Source organism: Megalops cyprinoides, chromosome 9 (genome assembly GCF_013368585.1).
Source record: "Megalops cyprinoides isolate fMegCyp1 chromosome 9, fMegCyp1.pri, whole genome shotgun sequence".
In the NCBI taxonomy this organism is placed as follows: Eukaryota; Metazoa; Chordata; class Actinopteri; order Elopiformes; family Megalopidae; genus Megalops; species Megalops cyprinoides.
Window position 1 is genome coordinate 23,896,695 of NC_050591.1, and position 23,277 is coordinate 23,919,971.

The following is a 23,277-nucleotide window of genomic DNA, read 5'->3' on the forward strand; positions in this document are numbered from 1 at the left end:
GCGCGCGGTGAGCGACTGCTGCAATGCTGCAATTACAGAACTTTAGCCAGCCCGTTTGTTGCAAGTGGAAAACACGTTTGAATCAGCGCGGCATAAATGGCAATCATACAGGAATGCCTGCTGTAGTTCTGCCAAAATACCACGAACTTGGACGGGTAAATGGCGTTGGTGTTAACGTTTTAAAATATCGCCGGGGTGAGAGAGCGATAAGGTCGTGTACTGGCTAGGTTTGATTTCACCGGGAGGGCAGTTGGAGACAGTGGCGGTTTGGACATTCACACAACTCTGTTCTGCAATGTTCAAGATAGAGTTTGCGCCCCTAAATATCCCGATCAGCAGAAGACTTCAGACCGCCGCGGTTCTGCAATGGGTCTTCTCCTTCCTCTTCCTAGGTATTCCTTTTCCTTTAGACACTTTTTTCGACATAACCTTCACAATAACCTTCTCAATACCTGTAGCTGCTTAATTACCTAATTCATTCTATTATATTATACATCCTTGTTTCCAGCCTCTTTATATACTCGTCAGACCAAATTAATAATTCATTATAATTAATCATTATTTGGTTATCAGCAATATGATCACACAAACACCAGTTTGTTGGGTCAGAAAAAAATATGTAAGTGCGTTTTGAAGTAAATACAGCTCCTTTTATTTCTCTACACAACAATTAATAAGGCTGGTCCTTGTCCTTACATAAAATATTGTCATTACACAAACTACACAAATACAATTTCTTAAACATTTGTAACTACACAAATAAGCTGTTTCTCTTAAGCTGCATCCATTTCTATTTAAACAGCAGGATCATTGCATTTGAAGCCTTTATTCTGCAGATAAACTGTCTGAAACAGCCACCCCCTTTTTCAATTAAGCGACGCTGGTGTTTTCCATATTTTTTAGCACAGTGCTGCATGGCATTGTATGTTATCATCATAATGAAGGGGTACTGGCACATGGCCACCCTCTATGGGCTGTGGCTGTACCTGGACTGGGACACACCACAAACAGGGGGTAGAAGGCTGGCCTGGGTCAGGAAATGGACCATCTGGAAGCATTTCAGAGATTATTTTCCCATTCATGTAAGTTGAGCCGCTCACAAAGGTTATTACCAAAGACAGTTTTATAACTATGCTTCATCCCCTCATTCCATAGCTCAGTAAGAAATATTAATGACAGAGATCTTAGCTTTTATCAATGTGATCCTTGTCTTTCATTTTAGTGTACTATCATAATGCACATTGGCAGGGGTCTGGCCTTATCCATTTAAGGAGATGCACATTTAAGTAGACTGGAGTTAAGCAACAGCGCTTTCATCCTACTCCATGGGAGTTTAAGTGCCACCAGGCCCTCATGTATGTGCGCTTTAGTGATAATCCAGACAAATGTCACATTTTCTTTTAACTGGAAGCTCATCAAGACCTGTGACCTGGACCCAAAGAGACACTACCTCTTCGGGTTCCACCCCCATGGCATCCTGGTGGCTGGGGCTTTTGGGAACTTCTGCACAGAGTACACAGGCTTCAGGGAGCTCTTTCCTGGAATGACTCCGTACCTCCATGTTCTGCCATTCTGGTTTCGGTTTCCTCTCTTCCGAGAATACCTCATGTCTGCAGGTGAGGTTGAGGAACAGACGGCCCTAATCAAAAAACACTAGTTTAATAAACAGTATATTTTTTTTTCAGGAGTAAGACAAAATTGAAATGTCTGATAATTTATTTCCTACTGTTTGATATTTCTGGCTATAACTTACTGTGATATCACCTTTGTTAAAGTATTGGTATACCATCTTCCATTTTCCACTGTTAAGAAGGAGTGGTAAAAAAAGCCACATGAAAGTAATCAAGTTCCCAAAACATTTAACCGGTAATACATTTAATTTTCATTTTACACGCTGCAGCAGATGTTTAAAGGTATGTTTTGCACAGGTGAAGGTGATGGGCACATACATAATACATAATTCCCTCTGCAATATCCATTCTAAGTGGCTGTGTGTCCTGTCCACAGGCATTGTCTCCTGTTCTAAGAGGAGCGTGACTCACGTGCTGAGCCAGGAAGGAGGGGGCAATGTCTCCATCATTGTCATTGGGGGGGCAGCAGAGTCTCTCGAGGCCAGACCCGGAAGCCTCATCCTAGAGGCTCTCAACAGGAAGGGCTTTGTGAGGATCGCCCTCAAGTGTGGGTGAGAATCCTCGGCCACATCCCTTCCTTTTGGAGCTGATACACATTCTAAAAGCACACCAGTGATTACAGTGATAACAGTGGTGGCGAAAGCAGATAATCACTAGAACCATCAGCATCATCTGTCTGTGATATAAACATCCCCACAAGATTACTCCAGCACTGTGATGCCAGTGGATGTGCACAAGATTAAACCTGCCTTATCTTCTTTTAGTCCATCCACTACTAAGTGGTAAATCGTTTTAGTTGATGTCAACTATCTCACAGACTTATTTACTGTGTCACAGAAAGTAACAGGTCCATTTTGGCAGCGTAAAGCTGGTCAGTAAATCAGAAAGACACATTGCGCTCTGTGCATCCTTGGCCTTCAGCATCACACCCCCCCCCCCCCCCCACCCAAAAGAATAATTTAGAGATTGCAGTGTTTTGGTTTCGGCTGCAGTGAATATATTGGTCACTGCTTCACAAACAACCCATCTTTTAATGGCATACATATTTTTCAGTTTTCATAGTTTGTCGAATTACACACGACATGATTAAATGAGAGTAATGTAACTATACATTTAGTTGAAAAAGATTCTGTCCAGTTGGAAGATGCTGCGATTTGGATAATTTAACGGTTTACTTTTATCATAAAATGATCACACTACATGAGGTTTTCTCTCCTAGAAAATCAATAATTTGTGTGTACATTTGGCACGTGAAATGACCAGTGCAATGGAGCAAGCTATTTTTATCAGTGCTGGCCAGATGCAGTGGAGATAGGTACAGATTGTGTAATCTCCAATTTCGCATCTGTAACAGATTACTTCCTAATCCCACATAAAGAGGGTCAGAAAGTGATGTGAAACAAGCAAGTGGGTGCATAAATGGTTAACATAGAATCTGTTCCACCCTGTAGGATTGAGAGCAAGCCTTTTCAATGTGTTTCATTCAGTAGGATTTCAGAAGACACTGCCTTTGCCATATGAGTTGATGGGAGGAGAGGAATGTGATATAATTTATTAATGTTATTCAAATTGCTTATGTTTTTTAAAGGCATAATTTCAGTCACAAACTGAATATCTATTGGCCAATTCAACCATATGGGCTCCTTCCTTTCATATCACCAAACAATAAATCTATCTAACACCAAACAATAAATTTCCATAATTACATATGATCAACAAGGTCTAATGGGTAAGTAGTTTGGTGGCAAGAGTTTTCACCCTGATTCCAGAAACCTCTATGTTGAATCCCCAGAAAAGACACGCCAAATGCTACTGTCTCTCCTTAGCATGAAGCATTACAGTGCACAATGGATGTTATGGCAATGGCTCCATGTTGAATTGCTTTGTCCAAGGGAAATAATTATGCACCCTTCTGCGTCAGTCCATAGAAAATAAGACATGACCTTAGGAGACTTCCCAGCTCAGACATAACATTCCAAGTTATACTTAATCAGATCCTTTAATCTCATTTTTTCACTATTTGATGAACTTCTTCTCTGTTGGAAGCAGTGCATATTTGGTTCCAGTATTCTCTTTCGGTGAGAACGAACTCTTCAACCAGTTAAGAAATCCTAAGGGCTCCCTGGTACGGACCATCCAGGAGGGATTGCGGAAGATGCTGGGGTTCAGCCTGCCCCTCTTCCATGCCCGAGGCGTCTTCCAGTACAGCTTTGGTCTCATGCCTTACAGGAAGCCCATCTACACAGTTGGTGAGGGGGTGCTTTATTTACACCCCTTGTTTAGATGCATTGACTCCTCTGCTTCTGTAATAGATGCATGCCAACAGGTGGTGTAGTGGTTAGAGCGTTGAACTGTGGACCTCAGGGCTATGGGAACTAATTGGATATTTCCCTTGAACATGGAACCTTATCTCAAGATCTTCTCTTTAAATCCAGCTGTTTAAGTATGTGTAATGTGTAGAGTATTAAAACAATTTAATGACACCCTGGATAAGAGGGTCTGAATAAGAGATTTAGCAACAACTGACTTACTGTCAGTTATTGAATCTTTAAGGCTTAATGAATTGAATGCTAGGTAGTTTGCTAGCTAGTTTTTCATGGTGCATCAGTTATATCTGTTTACTGAGTTCGTCATGAGTGCAGGAGCCTAGGTGTTCGACACGTCCACATTAGTGACAGTGGTCAGCTGCAGTTGTGTACACCATGTCTTTTTCTCAGCTTCAGCTGACCACTGAAACATGTCCACTGTGTCCTCTGTGGCAGCTGGTGACAGGCAGTGACTTCTAGAGCTATCTGGCTGGCTTCCCTCAATTTAGTGACCTCTAGAGTTTACTGGATGACTGCCCTGGTGTTAAGGGCAGTTGTAACAGTTTCAGTCATATCACTTCACTGTTTCAGTCATGCTGCACACCCCCCCCCCTCCCCTTCTCTCTTTCTCTATGACTGCTGTGGTGTTGACCAGTGGGACAGCCTATGGTGGTGGAGAGGAATGTGAACCCGACGCCTGAGCAGGTGGACAGGATGCATGGACAGTACCTGGAGGCACTGGTCCAGCTATTTGAGCAGCACAAAGCCAAGTATGGGATACCTGAGCACCACCACCTCATCTTCACCTAGCAGCCCAAAAACAGGCAAAGGTGTACGCACACATACACACGTGTGGTTACATAAAACACATATAGACACAAAAACACACGTGTGTGGGTGCACAGTTCCACACACAAATAAACAAAAACAAACACGCAAAACTGTGTGGATAGACAGGAACATAGACAAATAAACACATACACACACATACATCTATGCATGGACAATGTGTGATTGTGGACTGTTGGTTGTAAGTTGCACTATGCTTTACAGTATGTTTACAGCGTATTTCTATTACCTTACCTGCAACTGAAAATGCTCCCAGAAGTATATGCATAATTGTGATCCACATATACTGAAAATTGTACTTTAGAAATGTCCTTAAAAAATGTTAAACAATTTACTTTGTAGCAGATTTTATAGTAATTTTCAAGAATGTATATTCTTTAAAGAATATACATGTGCATGTACTCATGTATATGTCCATAAATTGTGATATTGCTACTTTGGATGGGCAGGAAACATGTCAGCCAAAGAAACTGTACATAACACATTTTTTTTAAAGATTATTAAAAACATATTGTTTTAAAGTGGCATGCTAAATGCATCAAAGCAAAGTCAATATTGCTGTTGTTGAAGTTGCTGAAGTTGCTGAAGTTTTCATATATTCAGTATGTGGGCTGAAAGTGAGTGTCAGATGTCTTTCTCTCCGTGATGTTCTCAGCTGTAGAAGGGAGCCTGTACTAAAATAGACCAGACATTAGTGTTGCATGAGATTCAGGTAAAACTGGGTCACGCTGAGAGCACCATTGTGCACTGTCTGCCAGACTAAGAGGCCATAATGATGATGTCACTGCTTTTCAGTGATCAATTACTGTTATAATGTATTACATCACTCTTTATATGGGAGTGTTCAGATTCTTTGGGGTACAAAAGAAACTCATAGATTTTAACAAAAATTTAAACTGAAATCTTTTTTCACTGCATGGCTGGTTGTTGATATGAAACGAAAATACGCTTAACTCACACAGGTAACACTGTGTAGCAACATATGTAATATTGAAAATGATCAGCTATGTATATACTATATATATATAGGCTGAAAACAGTATGACATGAATACAGTATGTCCATAAGTATGTTCAACTCAATTCGAATTCCAATAAAATATTTGAAGTGGAGTTGTGGGAAATTCCTGTTCTGTTCAGAACTGACCCCCGCTCTGCCACCTTCTCAAGTTTTGGAGACCTGTATTTTTAAAACCGTAAAAGGGATTGAATTAATGCGTCAGACCTGCGCCTGGACATTTTAATGCGCGGTTTGGCCGCGTACGTCTTGCGCTCTCTTTCGCCCGGTCCCGCGTCCCTTCCCCGGGTGCTGGCCGGCTACAGCTGTCGCGTTGCAGTGGTCCCTTCTCCTGTCCCTCCCACCACCACAAACTCTCCTCTGACCGGGAGTAACCTCGCACTTCCACTCGTTGACATCAGGGACCGGCCCCCAGCACGCGCCACCTCGAGGAGTCCAATCAGAGCCTGGAGAATGCCTTTAGTGTTATAATACCTTGACGACGTCCCAGTCACTTCCGGGCGGAGAGGAAAGGGTAATATCGGCAGATCCCTAGCAGGAATTTAATTTACAGTCCGTATATTGGTTCTAAGGGCGTTTATTAAATAAATTGACAACAGACAGGTCACGAGTCATTTGTGTTGTATGCACTCTTCAGAATCGCCGCCATTATATGAGATGATTATAGAATAAGGTGAGTGTTTTGTATTGACAGCTATCTGGCTAACGTTAGCGAGCTGTATTTGCCGCGTTTGGATAGCTAGCGAGCTAACGTTAGCTGTCCAGCATAGCGCACTGAGCAGGGGCTGTTGCAGATGTGCTGCGATGATGTGTAGCTTGCTTGGAAGATAACGGATGGTTCATTCCCGCTACTGCCTGATCGAGAGCAGCCTTTTTGTGGTTTCAGAAGCTGTGTCGTGTCCAGTCTAGATCCTCAGCGATGTTTCGAATAGACAAAACTTAATACTGGTCAATGAAGTCCAGTCAAGAAGACTAGTGCGTCTGTCAGAGCTGGCTAGCAAGACTGAGTAATAAAAGATATATCATATCCCAGAGATAGATTAGCAAGAGAACTTGAGCTACTGTTAGCTATCTTAGCTACATCCCGGCTTGTTTCGCCACAAATATTATTTAACTAGATTAGCTATATTAGCTAACTAGCTAGTCTACACAGATAATAACACTTCGTGTGTATAACCTGGATAACAAGCTATCTCGGCAGCTATAGTCTTGCCAACAGCTATTGCGTTTTCTGTCTGTATCCGAGCATGTCGCCGGTTACAAAATCCAAAATGAGCCAAGATAAGTTAGTTTTTGAACTTGTAGTCTTACCTTGCACATATATGCACCTATGATGATGGTGCTAAAACCTGTGTTTTAGCACAGTACAAACAAGTCTTGCTAGTCGTCTGAGTGATGCAGTGGGTTGGAATTGAGCAATTGCAATCTAATTAAAGAGGGGATTAGTGACCGCCTGCATTTGCACAGAGGTACCATTGTCTCAACGGTGTGGCCTGTTGTACAGTAAAACCTCTTTCTGTAGAAAAAGGTTTTTTTTTAAAAGCACAATTTTTAAATTGTGCTTTTAAATTTGTCTCTTGTTGCCGCCTTTACCCTGACGCTCATTGTGCCGTTTGAAGTTGTTGAAGTTTGCCGTTCGAAAGTGTATCGTACTAGTTGCCCTTTAGGCTGTAATTGTACAAATCTGATAGTACTGCGTCCTCAAACAGACCTTGCTCTCAGCTGAGAACTGTCTCATTGTGGAACTGTACACATCCTGTCCCCGTACTGTCGCTGTACCTACTGTATGCACTTTTGTAAGTCGCTTTGGATAAAAGCGTCTGCTAAATAAATAAATGTAAATGTAAAAATGTAGAAGGTAACAAGAGCGTTTACCGTTGCTATGCTTCTCTGTTTAAAGTTGTACAGCAAAGCAGCATGCTGTAGAAAAACACTGGACGCATGTAGCTATTGTACGGTACTTATCAAGTTACAACTTCGTTTTCATCGTATTACAAAGGCTCATATCATACAAAAACCTCTACAATGATCGGAGCACGTGCTAGTGGATTCATGTTGGGGTACATTATGTACTATACATGAATAATAATCTAATTTCATATTATGCTACATTTTTTTTAGTATTTATTAGAGATTTTCATGCTATTGCAGAGAGGACTTGGAGTCAGACCTCAGTCATAACTTATTCTAAGTGTTTATTTTGGCCCATATCTAGTTTCTGTTACTTCATTGATGGAAGAATGTAAAATATGATTTCTGTTGCTTGCACTATTCTTCGTACCAAGAGATGCTAATGATTAAGCCAGGGAAATAAGCACACAAATGAGCTGAGGGAGATATGGTGTCACAGAGCAAACTGTGAGACAAAAAGGGTCATTTGGATCCAAATCAGTTTTGTGTTTGCACATAGCATTGTGATAAAATGGGCCAATGAAGGCAACGGCAGTAATATAATGAAGTGCAAGGTGGAAAGAGTCTTTGTGACCTGGTGTGACTTTTATATGGTTGACAACAAGTCTGCATTTGTCCACAGATCTAATTGAGAAGCTCTTTATCATCAAAACTATTACTACTGTTTTTACCAGATGGGGAGGGGCCCTCTTTCCCCCTGGTAGAGCTTTTTTCAGGGAGAAAAGCATTGAAACGTGTAGTTATGTCACTTGTGATGAATCTTGTTTAATGTCTCTTATTATATCTTTAAGAAATGTGACAGAGTTAACAGAGTCATGTATTACAGAAGGTGCAGAGTTGAACACATGTCTACTAGTCCCATTGTCACTAAGTTCTTGGCAAAGATATTTTGTAAATGTCACATGCACATCTCTCATTCCAGGGATTCATGGTGATTATTTTAATACAGATTTCATGAAACAGCATATGTGCAGGATAGCAATGTAGAAGGCAGGGCTGTGCTGTGTTTTCATGTGTATTCATCTGAGCTTTAGTAAAAAGACAATAAGGCTTACACAAGGGAAGGCTGCCGTAATTTGTGAATTGTGATCTCACACTCTGAACAGTAGCTCATCTCTGAATGCACACGCGCTTACACACACACACAAGTGCATACCGTCAACGTCCTCCATTCAGTGCAGCAGTGGCTCTGGTATTGTGGGGGCAGTGGTGTTACAATGATTACGTTCAGCTCTCTCCTCAATGCTAGAAACACTGGTATCGCAAGACAAAAGAGCCATTCACTGAAAGGAAGTAGTGATTCCCTCTTACATTTGTGCAGCGGCTTGATGCGGCGCACTCACCAATCGCAGCTCTTATGAAAGCTTGCTCAATCGATCAGAGTGTGTGTACAGATTAACATGGGGGTGACCGTTTCGTAGCCTGACCTGTTGTGCAGGCAATTCCAGCACATTGATAAGCGATGGTACTCTAATTCCATTTATTTACTCTACTCTATTTTTTTTTTTTTGACACACCTCTAAACTTGCAAAACGAGGTTAGCCATTAAGGCCTGTTATGTAAGCTTTGGGAGAAAACCTGCTGGAAATGGCGTGTATCGTTGATTTCCTCCACAGGGGCGTGTTGAGGTCTACCTGGCTCTTACGGAGAAACCGTTAGACTCGTCGGCCAGGTTTGTCAAACGCAGCACGGGAAATAGGACTGTAATTGAAAGCCCACGGCAGTGCAGCATCCCCAGGCCTATCACAGGGCAGAGTGAACTGCATGACCTGATTCTGGGTCTCTGAGAGCCTTTTCTGTGTTGGCACAGGGGCCTGGGCACCACACACACACAGCCAAAAATAGGCAGTGGGATGCGCAGGGGGAAAAAAGAAAGCATATGGATGTTTTTATTGAGTGAATGTGGAGATGAAAATGACCTGTGACACACCTTGCTACCATTCCACAGCCGCAGTCCTCTTCACATTGGCATTTAGGTTGTGTAAGGGCCAGCCCTGTGGTTTTTAGCTGTTTGGAGTTGCACAGTGACTCCCTCATCATTTATTCATTTTGAGGCGTGTCGGCTCAGGTGAGGGCAGGGAGTGGGCAGGTTTCGATTTCCCATTGAGATACTCGTGTCCTGGCTGCAATCCCTTCAACCAAATTCTGCCTTTAATTCAGAGACAGAGCCCCTTCCTCTGGCCAAGGAAGGAGGACCAGCTGTAAGGGTCTGGCTCTCCCCAGTAGCACGAAAAAAAACACCTGATGGGCTGTGAGTCAGTCAAGGGCAGCACCTGTGCAGAGTGGAGTGGGTCCTTTCTCTGATCAGAAAACCATATTTAAAAAGGGTGGAGCCTCTAGAGGGTACATGATGACTGCTTTACTTTCACTGGTCAGTTCTGATTCAAAACTGTAACTTCTAACTCAATCCGAGTGCCAGGCTATTGACCTTCAGCCAGGATGGGTCAGCAGAAATGGACCTCAAAGAGGGAACAGAGTCCCCAAGCAGGTCTGCTATACTGCATACCCATCGATTGCACACCAAGAACCACTGGAGCAAGGTGTTTTCAGTAACTCTACACCTGGGGCTGCAGCAGACACTGGCACGCTTCTAAGGTCACATGCGCATTGGTTTATTCATGAGCATTCACTTTTTTTCCCCCTTTTTCAAAGCATGATACATTTCAGTGGATATTAATGATCATAATGAATGACACCGTATATAGGTCTCCATCAGTTTGTATTTAGTTATTCAGAGTAGTCATTCCATATAGATTACATTCTAAGTTTGAGGAACTGTGGTTTGTCTGAGAATGATTGAAGTATCAGAGTCTGCCGGTTATTTGAAAATCTATATTTTCTAGTGCTGATGCACACTTCACACAGAGTCTCTGCAGAGTAGCCATGTGTTTGTATCTGACTGTCGTGCAGGAGGCAGCTGTGTCGGTGTGTGCGTGCACATTGCCTGGCGGCACCCGTGGCGTCTTTAAAGGGATGATGAGAGGGAAACGGGAGGGGGCTCTGACAGTGATTCTCAGTGGGGGGGGCAACGGAACAGCACGGGGCAGGGAGCACAGGAGCGCTCAGGAGAAATGGGATGAGAGGCTCAGAGTGCGGCCTGACATGCTGAAAGGATCGCCGGCCGGCCCGGAGGTTAGAAGCCTCTTCATCTGCCAGTCTCTGAGTGCTGACGGACTCAGAGTGACTGCGGCTGTTCAGCACGGCAGATTAACGGATCTTTAATGACAGCAGCATCGGTCCGGAAGCCTGCCATCTGTGGGAAAACAGTGCCGTTCGGGTCTGAACGGTTTTCTGTGTTCCATTTCACTTACCTGCTTATTTATTTAGAACGACCAAAAGTTGCTGGGTTCCCTTTAAGCTAAAGTTAAATTGTTTTATTATTTTTACAAATTTGTCATGAGGGAACACTGTATTTATTAGAATGTTCTACCTTCCTGGCATGCTGAATGGGCAGTCACAGTAGAATTTGTTTGTTGATACGTTAATGTTCTTTTATTATTATTATTTTTATCTGTATTTCACTCTTTTATTTGTTTGTGTACAGAGGACTCTTTGGAGCATGAAGCATTATGTCCCAGCAGAAATCGTATTTGAATGTTGACTGAAATGGGCTTTGTGTAGTTCACCTTTATTTATCTTCTCAGGCTCATAGGGTCACATGAAACGGCAGAACACCTTGAAATCGATCCGTCGCTTCTATTATGCCGAGACATTGTTATGTACAGCTAGAAACTACATTGCTGGATTGCCATCGCTTTGCCATCGGCAGAACAAAAAGATTAGCACTGTATGTTGAAATATTTATCATGAACTCTCTTTTGACACTGGGATCCAAATCCAAACTGAGCCAGCTTCTCATGCATCTCACTAGCCCCTAGTTCATGAAGATTTAATGGTATCATGTGGTGTGTCTTATGTGCAGAGAGCCTGAAAACAGGCCTTAAAGTGAACGAAGAACATATTAGTGACTCGTACAAAGGCTTGCATATCAGGCATGGATAGATAATTATGTATTTCATTGTGATTCTGTCCATTTCCTGAAATTTAGAATGATACTCATGGTTAGCATCTTGGTCCCTTTACTTAGGTTTTTATCTGTCTATGAATAGGGGGTGCCCGAAGGCCCCCTGCTGGAGGCTATTTTATTAAAGTAGGCTTATTAGACAAATATAACCAGTCAATCAGTATAGGCAGGATTGTAGTTTCCAGCACTGGCTGCTTGCTGCTGGATCCTCTGAGGTGTGCTGCATTTTCGTGCCATTGTGTGCACACCTGCTCACACGCCGGACAGGAGACACCATTTTCTCTCTGTTCAGTGCAGTTTCACACACAGGATAAAGTGGTCAGCATCACCCTTGTTTGACAAAGGCTGTAATCAGGGAATTTCAGGGATTCAGATGTGTTTCTCTGGCAGTCACCACTCATCATTTATATCTGCCAAAGTGCTAGACTGCTCACTCATTCAGTTGGCGCCATTTTTTGTCTGACCTCCGTTTATCGAAACAAAATGATTTAAGTATTTGCGTTTCCGTGGGGAAAACATCCTCCCGCTAGCCCTGGCCTCTCAGTGACTCGGGTTTATTGCTGGAGCTGGTTACTGCAGCCTGCCCTGTTGAATGGAGGTTTTGGCCAACATTCAGGACCTCGGACAGCTCCCCCCCCCCCCACATGGCTATAATGTGCGTAATCCCTGTTAACGCCCCTACAGCCCATCACAGCTGGGTGTGAAGTATGGATGGATGCTCTGTTTGCTCCCCCCTTCCCCCCCGCCTCCTTCCCCTTTTGTGTCTATGTGGCATGGTGAGCAGAGTGTAATCCTCCCCCCCGCCCCAGTGCAGCTGCAGAGCGGGCAGACTTGCCCTGTGTGTTACTGCTTCCCACACTGAATCCCCGCTCAGCCCTGAGAACAGGGGACACTGCTCTATAGGTGGTGTGGCTGGAATGTACATGCTAACGCCAAGGGCCCAGTGCCCACCCCCTGTTCACACACGCAGTCCCGCATCCTCACATGTCCCCGCGCACATTCACGCACCCCCTCCCCGGTTTGGATGTTTTTTTTTACACCACGCGCTACCTTTCACCCACTTGAGGATTTGTGTGCCTTTGTGGAAATCCACTTGAATGGCCGCACTGTGGCAGGGGCGTCAGCAGGTCCGGACTGTTGCATCACTGCTGTGTAAAAGAGCCGCCGGCCGTGCCTCGGCACACACACACACGAACACACAGCGCAGGGTTCCCCCACAGAGTCGCACTCCGCTTGGAATCTGACCTGTCTGCGGCTTTACGGCCCGTCGGTGACACGATATCTAAGGAGCAATGAGTGTCAGCCCTGCGGAGGGGTTCTGAGGTTCTGTCAACAACAGGGATGTGCTTGTTTTCCGATCCAAATAAGTTGAGGGAGAACTGCTGACTGGTAAGTCCTGAGACTGGAACAAAGAGTCACGGTCGCTTTGGGTCTCAGTCCCTGTGACTGTCACTGGCCGTTCAGTCTGTGTTTGCATACCAGTGCTGAGCAAATTCCGTTTCATGCAACACCGCAGACGACGGTGATATAATGCATGTTTTGCGTTCTCTGTGCAGGAGCGTGGAGCCGCTGCCCACACCGGGAATCCTCCCCCAGCCCCTCTGTGCACTGCGCTGACAGGGGGTTTAAAGTCCACCGGCCCCCCCGAGAGAGGCGTGCGGAGCGACAAGCTAAAAGCGGTGATTTTTTTTTGGAGCCTCCCCGGAACGCAGGCCGCTGAAACAGCCACGGAGGTCCCTCCGCCCGACCGCGCCCCCCCGCGAGGATGAAGCTGAAAGAGGACATGAACCCGCTGCTGCTGCAGGTGTTCCGCTCCGTTGTCTGGGTCTACTCCTTCATCACCTTCCTCCCCTGGTACCTGCTCTCCGGCGCCAACCTGGAGCGGGGCAAGCGGGTGAAGGCGCTGTCCGTCAGTGGCCACCCGGGGGGGCCCTACCGCGCGGTGAACAGCGTGCGGCAGCTGGCCTCCACGCTCTACCCAGGCTGCGACACGCTGGATAAGGTGTTCGACTACGCCAGGCAGCGCTTCCCCGACAGGGACTGTCTGGGGACCCGCGAGGTCCTCTGTGAGGAGGACGAGGCGCAGCCCAACGGGAAGGTCTTCAAGAAGGTGAGAGCTGGGAGAGGGGTGGCAGGGTGGAGGGGGGGGGGTATGGTTGCTGAAGAAGCCAGGCAGCAAAGCCTCCAGGCTCAGTTGCCAGGTGGAGCGCTGCAGTTGTACTTTAGCAAAGTGCTTATTATTGTTTTATTATTGCTGCATTCTGGCAGAGGTCAGCAGTTCCAGACTGAGCTTGTTTTGAGTTGTGTTACTAAAACCTTCTTGCAAAGCAAGAGGCGTCACACTGCATTTGTCCCCCAGAACAGCACACATAACTTAAATTGCTTCAGTAGGTATCCAGCTGTGTAACTGGATGATGGATCAGCTATGTATATGTTGCTCTGGATAAGGGTGTCTACTAAGTCAGAGGACAGGAGGGTGCAGTGTAGACTTGTCTGTATGATCCTGAGCTCACGGGCAGAATGGTCTGTTACTGCCTTAACTCTCAGTCTGATCTGCTTCAGTAAATATCCATCCATTTAAGAGGATAATGAACAAAGCCTAACTCATGTCCGCTAAACGATAAGAAGAAATAAAGGCCAGGCTGCTGAAGACGGGTCACCTGGCACCTGTTATGTAGGGCTTTCAGTCTGTACTGTCTGCTTTGCGTGTAGGAAACACCAGTGTCACCGGTCTTGAGCAACCAGTCCTGGAGTACTGACTCTGCTGTCTGCTTTGCCCTTTGTCTTGTTTCCTGGATTGTTTTTTTTTTTTTTTTACATGCTATGGTGAAGTTGCATCCTCCGTGCCCTGTGTCCTCTCCCTGTGTTCGTATGACTGAGGCACTGACACACAGGGTAGCGCAGGCAGTGACTAAGACCCACCCCGCGCGTGGCTCGGCCGATGGGATTAAACTCAGCGCCGTTCCGAAGGCGCGTCACCTGGTGACACAGTTGTCCTCTTCCTGGCTGATGTGGAAGGCTCCCATGGTGCCGCTGAGCGGTCAGGAGCGCACGCTGGGGATTGTGGGATATTCCGTCACAATCCTGCCGCGTCTGGCTGTAAACCGGCCTGTGTCTCAGAGCGCTGGCATAAGCCTCTTGTCGGTGACGTTGTGCTGATGGCAAAATGACTCTGCTGTTTCTCAGGCATGGCCGGGATACAAAGGCTGGATTTTGATTGTAGTAAGCAGGTGTACTGGGGAGATTATACTCCATTGAGGGCTCTGGGATAAACTTGGTATGCACTCCTTATTTCACCCCTCTTGCTCAACACACAATTCCATTTCGAAACGGGTGTTTATAAGTGTAATTATTTTTGCAACGTATTTAACTGCCCCCAGTTAGACCGTTAATCTTATTATCATTTAATGCCCTGAATTGACTGATTTCTTTGAATTTTGCATTGCAGCACTGAAACTGTGTGATGCTTGTTGCCTAACAGTCTTTGCACATACTTAATAACACATAACACGAGGTGATACGTCACATAATAGTGCAGCTGAACAATGTATTCTTAAAGCCTCAGTTTGGAATGGTTTATCGCTAAAGAGCCTCAGTTTGGAATGGTTTATCTCTAAAGAGGGTAAACTGTTGCACAGCTGGTAGAAATATCTCCCTGAGACTGGCATTTGGTTGGTGTTTTGTCAGGAGGCAGTGTAGCATAGTGGTTAAGGAGCAGGACTCTTAACCATTTGCCAGTTCAATTCCCCACAGGGATACTGCTGCTGTACCCATGGGCAAGGTGCTCAACCAGCGATTGCTGCAGTAAATATCCAACTGTATAAATGGATAACTTTGTAAAAACCTGTAATTGATGAAGGTTGCTCTGGATAAGAGCATCTGCTAAATGCCAATAATGTAATGTAATGAGGAGATCCTCTCCATCTGTTCACTGTGGCTATTATGCCATACTTTATGGTAAAATAAAGGTGGTAAACTAAAGAAAAGGTTTAATATCTTATAAGCAGCTTTAAATGTCAACACTTTATGTAGGTAGGACCATACAAAATGTATTTAGACTGTGTTTGGCTATATCTGAGATTTTAGCTTTAACATTCCAACTTCCATACTGGGAAGGCAAATTCTTTTGTCGCGTTTGTGTTGTAGTAACATTGGTGTGGGGCTAGATGGCAGCATCTCACAACCTGTATAGTGTGAGAAGCTTGGCAAACTCGGGACGGAAGATCCCTCAGGAAATGCAGGGTGGAAAAGAATGTGAAAGATTACTCAGCAGCTTTCACAGAAAATCACCTGGAAAGCAGTTCTGTTAGCTTTTCTGTTGTCTTGAAGTTGGAAATGTGACAGTACATTTTATTTGCTTGTAGTCCTACCTGCTGATGGAAGTGCAACATTTCGCCCCTGAGGTCTGAGGTCATAGTCCCTACCTTACATTACATCACATTCATTTAACAGACACTCTTGTCCAGAGCAACTTCCAGCACAAGAGAACTACTCTGTCCTTGCTCTGACTTGCTCTCTCATCTCTTTTTCTCTGTCTGTCTCTCTCTCTCTCTCTCTTTCTCTCTCTCTCCGTTTTTTCTTTCACTTAATCAGTTACTTTGAACTCTGTTCGTGTTTCTTTGTTTTCCTTACTTTTTCTCTGCTTTTAATTGAACTCACTTAATGTTTCTTTACCACGTGTTCAGTACTGAACCACTTTCATGCTCTAACCTCGCTGTCTCCACCTGCAGGTCATCCTGGGGGACTACATATGGCTGTCGTATGAGGAGGCTTATCAGGCTGCGGTGCGGTTTGGCAGCGGTCTGGCTGCTCTGGGTCAGAGGCCCCAGTACAACATCGCCATCTTCTGTGAGACACGAGCCGAGTGGCTCATCTCTGCTCAGGCCTGCTTCATGTACAACTTCCCACGTGAGTGTCACGCACAACACACACACACACACGCACACAATAACTTCTCGGCACACACCCACATTGTTGATGAACAGAGACTCTTTGTTAACGCGCAATTATCGTACTTGCTCAAACTGTGCAGAGGCATGCAGGAGGAGGCCTCGCTGTGGCCAGATAGTGTGGCCCTCTGTGTCTGCCGTTTACTGTGTGGGAGTAAGCCTGGATCAGGCTGGCAGGTTCTGTCTCCTGACAGAGAGGGCCCAAAGCTTGCGTGCGCGCTGTAATCACTTTTATGCGTCTTGGCATGTGGATGATGACGATCTCTCCCGCCTCACACCAGACTGCTGATCCCTGCAAGCGACCACACGCACTCCCAGGGAAGAGATCTGGGTGAGAGGGGACAGAACATGTTCCCTGTCCCGTCTGAACTTTTGACCCAATGCATTTGGATTTTAAGGTTACTTAAGTGTTTAATTTAGGGTGCCCCCTCAGTTGTTACTGTAGCTAGGGGTGAAGGGAGGCTTCTACGACACTGAGTGTACGTGACTATGGCGTGTTGACTATGTAGGTGAAACGATGAACTCTCATAGCATTATGGGAAGGGCAGGACATGAGAGTGCATCTTATACCCCTGAGAGAATGTCCCACTAGCTTCGAAGGGCCCCTTTGTGGTGACATCTGAAAGGAAACCAGACATTAGTGGCAGGCTGGTTGACTGCTTCTCACTGTCTCCACCATAAACAGTCCCCTCCTCCCCCGCTCCCTTTAAGGGTTTGGGGCTGTTGGGCTTGCTGTCTGTAGCCTCTCCATGCTCTTCTGGATCTCTGTTCTTGCACTGTGATGTGTCTAGAAACAGGATGGAGTGAGTGCCGTCATCTCCTGGCGCTGTGAAAACCATGTGACAAGTGGAGAGCAGGAAAAAAAAACTGAAAAAATGCAAAAGCGAGGCGAGGAAGGAGGTCACCATGTTCTTCTGGCAAACCTGGCTCTGTCATGTTGTTATATAAGTGTCCTGTTTATCCTCCTTTTTCGCCTTTTCCCCTAGTTTTTTTTTCTTTTTGACAATGCAAAGCACTCATCTTCTTTAAAGCCCCGCCCCAGGTCGTGATTGAGACGTGCTCGCTCCCACTGTCTGACCCCCTGTTTAAGTGACCCTAAGCCTTGTTGTAAACAGACAGGGGCCTTGGCTGACTCTGACGAGGGCCCTGCAGCTCTGTCAACATCAGATGTTCACATAGGAGCCGTCACTGGAGAACGGAGGCCCAGGCCTGATGGGGGGGACACCTCCGTCACCAGGAGGTGGCTCTTCTCGCCAAACACACAGCTCTCCTCCTGGGCCTCTCTCTCGCTGCCTTCGTTTCGCTATTTTTTGAAGACCTTATGGAGATGAATTTGTAATTAATTCCTTGATGAACAGTGCTTAGTGCATTTGACCTGCAAACAGGGGGGTTGCGGGTTCATCTCCAAGAGGAATTGCTACAGTTTAAGTTTACGAATGTGCATCTGATGTGCTCCAGCAAAAATCCACGTACGGTCCCTGGAAGAAAAAAAAAAAACTACAAGTGTAAATCTGCACCAAAACAATTAACACACTTGAGTGACAGATGAAGAAGGAAAGGCAGTGGAAAGAATTGTGTGAGTGTGATGTTAAAAGGTCGGAAATCTGTGCTGTCTTCCCCTTCTTTGTTTAGCTCTCACGGTGAAGGTGTCAGGCCCCTGTTCTCTTGCGGCAGGAAGTCAAAGTTGTCCATGACGCAGGAGAGAGATGTCACTCTTATGTCCCCCAAGCTCCCCACCCCCCCCCACTCTGCATCCAGCGACCCTCTGTCCCTCTTCCCGCATCTCTTTGTCCTGATAGAGGCGTCCCAAGTGTGGATTTTGGCGGCGGTTGCTCATTCCCCAAAGCTCTGCGTTGAACTTTTCACAGCCCCGTCTATGGCTTCTGCTGCTACTGTGGGCCGGTGATGGGAGCCAATCAGCGTTTGTGCTTAACTCTCACCCTCAATGGAATGCATGTGTTGCTGTTTTCCTGGTAAAATGCCATATTTTCTTCCTTCATTCTGGTGATCGCCAAACTCGTAAGACTTGTCGAACCTGCATTTGTGAAGGAAAAGACGACACTAGCATTCAATTGTCAGCGCTGGGGATGAAGGCTTACTGAGTCACTGCCTCCCCTTGTGGGTTCAGTCTTTCTCTCAGCAGCGATCTGGTTCTTGCTGAATCCCAGCAGGAAGAGCGGCCAGCTTATCACTCTGGACTTGACGGCGTCATCTTCATGGGACGTGTGCGTGCTGCTGATCACTCAATGACTCCGCTGTCATCCCAGACAGCACGTACTCCACACACTCCACGTGTTCACAGCGTGATTTACGCCGCCCAAGAGACCACCGTCCCTCTTCATGAAGCCATTTCAGGACACTTCTTAGATGACTCACAGAACCTTTAAGCCTTAAAATGTCAAATTGTACCTTTGTGGAATTTTGTTTCATGATGTGTTCACTTTGTGCCATTAGAAACTGGTCTTGAGGGCAAAAATACCTGCATAAATGAAAATGTAAGCCTTTCAGCCCAAGTCAGCCCAAATACACTCCAAGGAAACATGGCAACATTTAGGGACTTTTCACAGAGAAGGGGCTGTACTTTTTTACCCAGACCTCTTCTGTTGCACATTGACACCAGCCTGCTTTTGGGAACGAAAGAAAACAATAATTTGATTTTGGAATGGTGACAAAGATCAAAACAGGATATTTAAGGCTTTAGATGTGTGAGTGATCTCGTCTCAGAGAGATGCTGGGTCATTGTCTTTGGGAACAAGATGGGGAAACGTCTATGTGTCTGTACGCTTGGAAAGCAAGTGACTGATGGTACAGCGCTGTACGCCTGGCTTCTTGGAAGCGTGCGTGTTTCTCTTCATGTTTTTCTTCCTAGGAACACAATGCAGTAAGGTCAAGATCATATATAAACTTGAGATATTATTGGTTTTTTTACACAGGGTTTTTGCCACAGTCTTTGTTCAGAGTTGATTGCTCAACAACAGTGGTTTATTCCGGTCTGACTCAAACTTCCAACCATCTTGCCTATCGTGTCCCACAACCTCAACACGGCAGTGTGAAGGTTGCGCTAGCTGGGGTACGGTGTCTAGTTCCCTTACCACTGCTCCTCAGTGTGCTGCTCCTGTCAAATGTCTCTGTGCTCCAGAGCCAGTTTGTCCTCCCTGAACCCCTCCTCCCTGCTTCCTGGTGCTCTGCCAAATTCTGGAGGGGTGCAGGGTTGCTGGGGGATTTGGGGGATTGGGAGGGGGGGTGCACAAGCAACCCCGGTAGCAGAAGCAGGCTCGTGACGCCGTCGAGCCCTCGCACACGTACGCCCTGAGAAATGCGAGGTGACTGCGTCAAATGGTGCCGACGCCTGGGTCGCGTCTGGCCCGCGGCGCTAATTTCCGCCCAGCGACGGGACTGTTCCGCCCTGCCTTCCCCTCAGGGTGACGCCAGTGAGCGCGTTGCTGTGCCTCAGCTGTGCGAGCCCTGCCCACCCCACCCGCGGTGAAGCGAGACCAGGGCCCAGGGCCTGGCTGTTCCAGCCCCCTGCTCCATCACCGTCAGGCCCGTGGCGGTGTGGAGCGGCTCGCAGCCTTCACAGCTCACCCGCATGTGGCTGCACAGGGATTTTCTCAGGCGGATTTTTCGCTGGTATGTGGGCGCTCAAGACTTGGCTGGTGAGTGGGCTGAGATCTGGAGGAACCCCAGACCAGCTGCCCTCGTAATATTCCCACACTGCCTCAGGAACAAAATGCCAGACCTCCAGAGGTTTGCAGTGGGTGTTGCATCAAATGAAGACTTTTTTTTTTCATGAAACTGCACACACGAAAAGGCTTACTCAGCCAACATCCTCAACCAGCCCTAGTGTATTTGCAGTATAAGCCAAGCACTTTGGGCTGATGTCCTGCAGCAGAATGTTCTGGAAGATACATTTGTCCACACCATACATTCATCTGGTATAGGGGTCAATGACCTTATCATATGCACAGTAAAGAAATAAGTTCCCTGTACAATGAAATTCTTCCTTTGCCTTCCACTTATGAATGCCTTTAAGAATAGGAAGTACAATTAAGTAAGAAAATACAAGAATTTAAGAAAGAAAATACATAAAAAGGTCAGAGAGTGTAAGAAAAATAAATAAACTAAAGGATATATACATTATATGTGCAAAAGGACATCAGTGCAGTGTAGGATGTGCAATGTTGATGCAATGTCAGTTCCATATACATTAATAATGTGCAATATCAGCTCTAAGTATACAGCAAGAGTAGTAGTGCAATAACCAGTGGTGCAGGTTTATAGTCCCGTTAACAGTAAGCGTCTGTAATCTGGATTTTTGTCAACATGGCACCTGAGGCTACACAGCTGATGAATGCCCCAGATATTGGGCTAGTGGAGGAGCTGTAGGTCCTGCTGTCTAGCTGGTGAGAAACCTAGGGCTGTGCTAGTTTTCACAGAGACCGAAACATGTTTCTGCAAATGTCAAAGCCCAGTAAAAGAAACATACTTTGAGATGGTCTATTTAGTATGATTGAATAAAATGTAATTTATAGTTTATATAGTTTAATTATAGTTAATTTATAAAGTTAATTTATTTGTGGCATAAGAGTGACTGATGCAGCTGCGTGTGTGTGTGTGTTTGTGTGAATGACAACCGCACATGGGATCTACCCAGAATAGTTTAATTTCCTCTCCTCTAAGTAGGGACGGCACTTTCAACAAGACTAATAATCACAGAGGAAGTGCTCGTCCCTGCAAATGTATCCAGGCTTTGCAGTGCGCGTAGCCTGGGTGGGGATGGGGGCCGGGGGGGAGGGGGGGCAGGGCGGTGCGCGGTGCAGCCTGAGCTGCTGAAATACAGCTGAGGTCAGAGAAGGGAGGCAGGACAGCTCGTGGGAACGGGTGCTGTGTCCGCTCCCCTCGACCCGTGACAGCTGGGGCCCAGAGCTCCGGGCCTCCACGGTGCTTTACACATATCCCACAATCCCCTGTCAGACAGGGCAGGCTTTGTTTGTGGACCGCTTTCTTCTCTTTTTCTTCAAGAAATTACTTTTAATAATAAATAGTTGCTTCTTCACACAAAGGCCCGTTTTCTGATCCCTGGGTGCTGTTTCGACAGTGTGGAAAGGCAAAGGCGTAGCCAGACATAAGGTTTTAGGGGAACAGTGGTAGTTGAGTTTAGGTCAGGGTCTTGTGTACTGTATGTGCAGTTCATGTGACTGTACTCGCAGTACCGTGTTGTCAGAGGGAGTAGCTACACTTTTGATTTCCCCTACTTCATTATCGGCTCCTGAGAGTTTTTTGGACCTTTAAATTATTTTTAGGAGGGGTCATCAGATAAGATATTAGCTGGAGTTTCAGAGAAATCTCTGATCAGAGGGAAAAGCCTGTGAGAATGAGGATAAGATAAGAGTATGACTGTACTCACTCGGTTTGCCAGTAAGTGATGGTAAGACCCTCTGTTCTGCGGGTTCCTGTAATTTATTCTGTGGGACATATGCTGGGGACTATTGTGTCATGTGTGTCACACACTCACTTTGTCACACGGTACCTGTTCTTAAAACAGACGCATGCTCTCACAGTCGTGTATGTCTGACGCACAGACACACACACACACACACACACACACACACACACACACACACACACACACAGACACACACACATTCACACACACAGAAGTCACGTACCCTCTGGTAGGCAGGTTGAAGTGCGTAACGCTTACGCACCCTGATTCCCACAGTACCCGTCACTCCCAGTCTGACACACTGTGACGCACATCGGATGAATTTCACCATCTAACACACACAAGGCTCAGTAAACCGATCGGAGCTCAGCCCAGTTCCCATGAGCCACTGTTCGTGCTGGCGTCAGCCCTCAGACCGCAAAGTATTACACGCTAGCTGCATTTACCCCGTGTGAACTCACTAATAAATCGAAAAACAAAATGTGAGATCAAGCTGTGTTTGTCTTTGCACTCAAAGGAAATGTTTTACTCATTGTTCTTCATTTACGGGATGTATTTTATTTTCTTAGCAGTTACCCAAATGCACAGAATGTAGAATGCTTCATGTTTTATATTTGTACCAAGTCACATTCTTTCCACTATTGCAAATGAAGTGAAATAGGATGTTACAGTTATGTCCAACATGGGAGATGAGGTCTTAGGCCTCAGGTGTGAGGCCCAACAGTCTAAACCCATTGGGATCATTACTCTGTGTGTGATGTGTGCCTGCTGACTGTTGTCTTTGCTTCTATCTGCAGTCGTCACTTTGTATTCCACTCTGGGAGGTCCAGCCATCGCTCATGGTCTGAATGAGACGGAGGTCACCCACATTATCACCAGTAAAGACCTGCTCCAGACCAGGCTCAAGGTAGGCCTTGCCGTGCTGAGCTATGAGCTGGAGGGCCGCAATTGCTCACTGAAAAACTGGGCTTGCCCACTCGTCATGGGCCTTCTCCTATTTGACAGGGACATTGAATTAAGAGCAGCATGAAGGGAACATTTATCCAAAGAAGGAGAGAAAAGCTGGCAGAGGAGCTCTTCATTTTCATTGGTTGGTTTTCACAAGCGAGGGAGGGGTTTGGCTTGCGTTTGGATTTAGAGCATT

General features: G+C 45.8%; 2 protein-coding genes across 2 annotated transcripts in view; both read left to right on the forward strand.

Annotated features, from left to right (window-relative positions):
- Nucleotides 1-253: 253 nt before the first annotated feature.
- On the forward strand, nt 254-5,037 carry LOC118783156 (2-acylglycerol O-acyltransferase 1-like). The gene is made up of 6 exons (XM_036536869.1): nt 254-392; nt 904-1,082; nt 1,412-1,616; nt 2,008-2,182; nt 3,681-3,880; nt 4,593-5,037. Exons 1-6 carry the CDS (start codon nt 296-298, stop codon nt 4,745-4,747), a joined length of 1,011 nt encoding a protein of 336 aa, XP_036392762.1. The 5' UTR covers nt 254-295; the 3' UTR covers nt 4,748-5,037.
- A 1,275-nt stretch (nt 5,038-6,312) lies between these two features.
- Nucleotides 6,313-23,277, forward strand: part of acsl3a (acyl-CoA synthetase long chain family member 3a) — a 33,153-nt gene continuing 16,188 nt past the window's right edge. Inside the window, exons 1-4 of the mRNA XM_036537077.1 lie at nt 6,313-6,476; nt 13,295-13,848; nt 16,469-16,646; nt 22,931-23,040. Of these exons, the coding sequence (XP_036392970.1) occupies nt 13,504-13,848; nt 16,469-16,646; nt 22,931-23,040 (633 nt within the window). The 5' untranslated portion in view covers nt 6,313-6,476; nt 13,295-13,503. The remainder of the gene's footprint in view (nt 6,477-13,294; nt 13,849-16,468; nt 16,647-22,930; nt 23,041-23,277) is intronic.